This window comes from Gavialis gangeticus, unplaced genomic scaffold (assembly GCF_001723915.1).
Source record: "Gavialis gangeticus isolate Ggan-Ray unplaced genomic scaffold, GavGan_comp1, whole genome shotgun sequence".
NCBI classification, from domain to species: domain Eukaryota; kingdom Metazoa; phylum Chordata; order Crocodylia; family Gavialidae; genus Gavialis; species Gavialis gangeticus.
The window spans coordinates 253,431,520-253,436,065 of NW_017729032.1; the positions used below are offsets into that span (position 1 = coordinate 253,431,520).

Consider the following 4,546-nt stretch of genomic DNA (forward strand, 5'->3'; position numbering starts at 1 on the left):
CGTGTCACTGAAGGCAGGGCACGGACTGGGACATCTCAAAACCCCGTGCCAAAAAGGGTAGAAAGGCAGCCTCCCTTTAATAATTTACCATCAAAGACGTGGCGGGCAAGATAGTGAGGTTGCGTTGAACCCGATTCTGGCACGGTAGGTAGGGGGCGCTAGGGGAGATCACGGCACCCCTAGGTCGTGTCCTGCCACACCCCCCAAATCCGTGATTAAAATGAGACACCACTAATACATATAACACAATGTTTATTGTGTAAAGTTACAACTTTAAAGCAATTTGGAAGCCTACCAGTGCCTCAACCACTATAATAAATTCTAAGTACCTATACATTTTGGTATTTGATTTTGGGTTTTTTATCATGGAAAATCAGAGCTCCTCCTTCCCCCTATACTCACCAGGATGCAATTCCAGGCCCCTCACTCCCAAGCCACAGGCCCCAAGGCCTGCAGGTACCCCTCACTCCCCACCCACAACTCCTCCACCCCTGCTGGTGCCCCTCAATCCCCACCCACAGCCCTGCTGGTGCCCCTTGCTCCCTACCCACAGTTCCCCGCCCCCCAGCCCTGCCAGAAGGGGCAACCTGCTACCAGGGCCATAAGGCCAGGGACCAAGGTCTATAATCCCCTGCCCTCTGTAGGATTATCTTAGCCCCAGCTGCACCACCATGCTGAGACATCCCCTGCCTGCTGGGCAGCAATGAGGGGTACAACTCCATGCTGCTGCCCCTGCTGCTGCTGTGTGGGCTGGGGGTGCTATGCTAGGGCAGCGCGGGGCTTGCAGCAGCATGGAACTTCCCTGCCTGGTCTTGCTCTGCCGTGTTGCACTAGGTCTAACCCTTTCAGCCGTGGAGGCCCCAGGGGGAGGGCAGCAGGGAAGGGAGCCTGAGCCCACAGCAGGCAGCCTGCACCCACCCCACTCTCAGATCTGGGGGGCCACTGCCCTGGAGTGCGTGCAGCAGCAGGCAGCTAGTCCCACCCCGCCACTCCCTGGATGAGCCCCCCGTGGTCCCATCCGGTTACCCACTGGGGCCCTGTGGCCATGCATACTTGCACTGGGCCCCAAGCCCCACGCACCTCCTGGCTGGGCAGCAGCCCCAGCCCAGTCCAACTCACTCCCTTCCTATGGGGGCCTCAGTTCCCCTGCCCCCACTCCCACCAGACTTTTGGGAGCTGGGCATCAGGCTGCTTGGCAGCCATGTGCATATACGTGCACATAGCGCCCCCTGCCTGACTGTCCTCCTCCCGCTCCCCCGATCCCCTTGCAGGCTGGAACTCTGCTAGCCTGCAGAGAGCTTTTTGCAAAAGTGGAAAATTTGTATGTTTCTTCATTAAAATGAGAAATCCATGTTTTTCTCACTTAAAAGGGAAAATTTCCATTTTCCCCCAATTTTCTGTGGGAAATGGAAAACCTGGATTCGTGCTTATGAGACATGGGAAACTCCAACTTTTTTTTTTTTCCTACTATGGAAAATATAGAGGATGTTTGAAGCCTTGGCTTAACAATATGATGTTATTCCCTTTTCAGATCTTCCCCTTGGTATAACACCACTAACGGTCTTTTATAATGGCTGCATGGAGGCGACGGTTAACAGCAAAGAACTGGATCTGGATCAAGCTGCCTATAAACACAGTGACATTAGATCACATTCATGTCCACAAGTAATGGGAGAAGATCCATTCTTAAAGTAACTCTCTACCTTTAGATATAATTTCTGTAATTAGTCTCATTCATCTCACATACCATTTTATTCAAGATGTGCCAGGATACCAGATCATCTGGAATGTTGTTCTCCCCTTCATGTACTGCGGAAAGGAAAAAAAAACCCTCTCTTTTCAGAGATAAAGGGAAAGAATACAGATTGCATTCTTGTTCAAATGATCCTGCCCAAGTCCAGTTCCTTAGATTTTATATTTAAATAATTCTTTCAGATGGAGTAGTGAGTCCTACCAGCATATTTAAAATCTAAATCAAACTATTTTAATTTAACTTTTAAAGAAAATATATGAAAATGTTTTAACAACTTTTATGAAGTATGATTTTATAAAAAGAAAGGCCCCCAGGTTAGAAGGCTAATTGCTGTCAGTATACTTATGAATCGTAATAGCATTTGGGGTGGTGACATCAAAAACAAAAGCTTTTATTTACATTAAAAAGAAAAGGACATTAGTAAACCAATTTATGACATTCTTGACCAACAGTTGCCTTTTCCATCTTGGAGTCCCACTATCGTAGTTTGAACTTCAGAACTTTTCCCCCCTCCCTGATTCATAATTCCATTACTTTACTTAAGAGTAAAGTACTCCCATTCCTAAAACAACATAATATCATGCCACTGTCAGAAAGAGAAGGGCAGCAGATGTGTGTGAGTAAATTGTGTGCATGAAGGGGCACGTCTACACGATATGCTAAATGCACAGTAGACTAATTCTACTGCACATTAGCACGTCACAGCAAAAGCCGTGCTAATACACAGTAGAATTAGTCTGCTGCTCATTGGCAACAATAAATGACTGTGCACTGGTGCTACTGTGTAGTAGTGCCAGTTACTGCGCATTGTGTTAGTACCTGTTATTACAGGTACTAAACTTAATGCGCAGTAACAATGGTGCATCAATGCATGTGTAGATGTGCCCAAGAGGTAGTCACACTGGTGTCGACATCAAACTTGAATTTGTTGAATAAAGCTGAGGGCCTCCCTAAAAAACAGACTTCCCCGTTTTTGACTAAACTTGCACTCCAGAGTTTCTTAGTCACTCCCAACTAGCTCCTTGGAGATGTCAAACTTATTCTCTACTTAGGTTAATCCCTTAACACCCCCAGTCCTCTTACATATGACTTTGAGGCACCTCAGAAGTGCCTGATTTACAACAAAAGCTCTTTATTTACATGAAAGGCTTAAATCTTGAAGCCAATTTTGCACTTCAAGCCATATCCCTATTAAACCAAATTAGTCCACAAAGTTGATTAGAAGAGGGAATGATTCTAGGAGGTACCCAAGTTGGTATGTCTAGTTTCTTTAATTCCTGTGAGTAATCTTTCAATTTCCAGACTCATTTTCACATAGCTGGTAAAGCCTCTCCATTTAGCTACTGCAGGTTTTGGTTAACCCTAAACTAATAGGGAGAGAAGAGTCAGAAGCAGGAGTACCCTTCCCCTGCATCTCATTAAGCTACAGAATAGACAACTACCTATCAGAACACTTGAATTAGGATTTGATGCCCTGGTATAGAAATTTACTTACCCAAAGAAGTATTATACCATCTTCATTCACTTTGAAGAATGCCTTCCTCCTCAGGAAGTCTCATTGAAATTAATGGTATGATATGATGTAGTACCTCCCAAGTGCAGAACCTAGTCCTATATTTTCAATTTTTTAAAATTCACTTCTGACCCAGTTCTTTTTGTATAACTTTATGAACACAATGAATTAATGTCTCCTCTGACTTCCTGTGCAACCCAGCCCCAGTTTGATTTGGCACCAGATCTCAGAACGCTGCTTCTTGGCAAAAGGAAACCTTGACAATCACAGAAACCCAGTGTGCAGTGCCTAAGCTCCTGTCAGCTCTTGGGCCACCTCTGTGGAATGGTGCATGGATGCAAAACTGCTTTGATTACCTCTGCAGTGGCATACTGATGCAAAACTGTGTTTAAATAACTGTGAGGAAAATTCCCCTCATTGCATCTGGGCTCCAAATCAGAGGTCCAGCTGAAATCTATACAATTCAAATATATGTTTAAATGCTGTGCAGGACTGTGACTTTGGTCAATTGGAACCTCAAAACATGCCTATACTTACTGTATTTCTAGTTTTTCAAGAACAGTTCCCAAAAGTAAGACTCTCTTTTGAATTTGGTGCTTGTTCAGCCACCTTACCTGACCAGAGAAACAATCAAAAGATAGAGCCCAGAAGAAAGGTGTCAATAGTACATAAGATATTTATGTCTATATTACAGTTAGAAGGAAAAAAGAGGGGGGAGGGGAGGAAGATGGATTTTTATTTCATAAATTGAAGAGAGATGAAGTTAAAGAATATGGAAAATAAAGGAACAATATTTTTGTTTTGTTTTTCTCTATGGATACCTGCATTCTAGTTTTAAGCAAAACTGTGTGCTGAACTTTTGAATGTGAAAGTGCCTCCATATTTTAAAGATGAAATAAAAGAAAAAAATTCTAATTTATTTTCGTGAGTCCTTTTAATAGTGCAAACCTGGATCAGATGACCAAGTGATATACTCAGGTGACTAGGATTATCTTCAATATTAATAAAACCTATTAATTCTAAAGCTCATTTGCTGCCCCATCATAACTTCATATTCGCTAGATTAGTATTGAGATGTATTAATTATTTCATATTGCCTATATTAGCTGATGGTAATTAGGCGTTACATGAAAAGAGAAAGAATAGCGAGAGAAGTATGTCAGCTTCTGCTGTGTCGTCTCCATCTGTTGTCTCCATCCATGAAGTCTGGATGTTGAGTCTGATTCTTATTTATGAGGCCCCTTTACACTTAAATATACATCTATTTTAAGTCTTCTTTA

At 43.4% G+C, this 4,546-nt stretch overlaps 1 protein-coding gene across 3 annotated transcripts in view; it reads left to right on the forward strand.

Moving 5' to 3' along the window:
* PROS1 (protein S (alpha)) overlaps positions 1 to 4,295 on the forward strand; it is an 82,549-nt gene extending 78,254 nt beyond the window's left edge. For 2 of the 3 annotated variants that reach the window (XM_019525733.1, XM_019525734.1), the window contains one exon: positions 1,532 to 4,295. In XM_019525733.1, coding sequence (XP_019381278.1) covers positions 1,532 to 1,695 — 164 coding nt within the window. In that variant the 3' untranslated portion in view covers positions 1,696 to 4,295. The remainder of the gene's footprint in view (positions 1 to 1,531) is intronic. The other variant, XM_019525735.1, reaches the window with a different exon arrangement.
* The last annotated feature ends 251 nt before the right edge of the window (positions 4,296 to 4,546 follow it).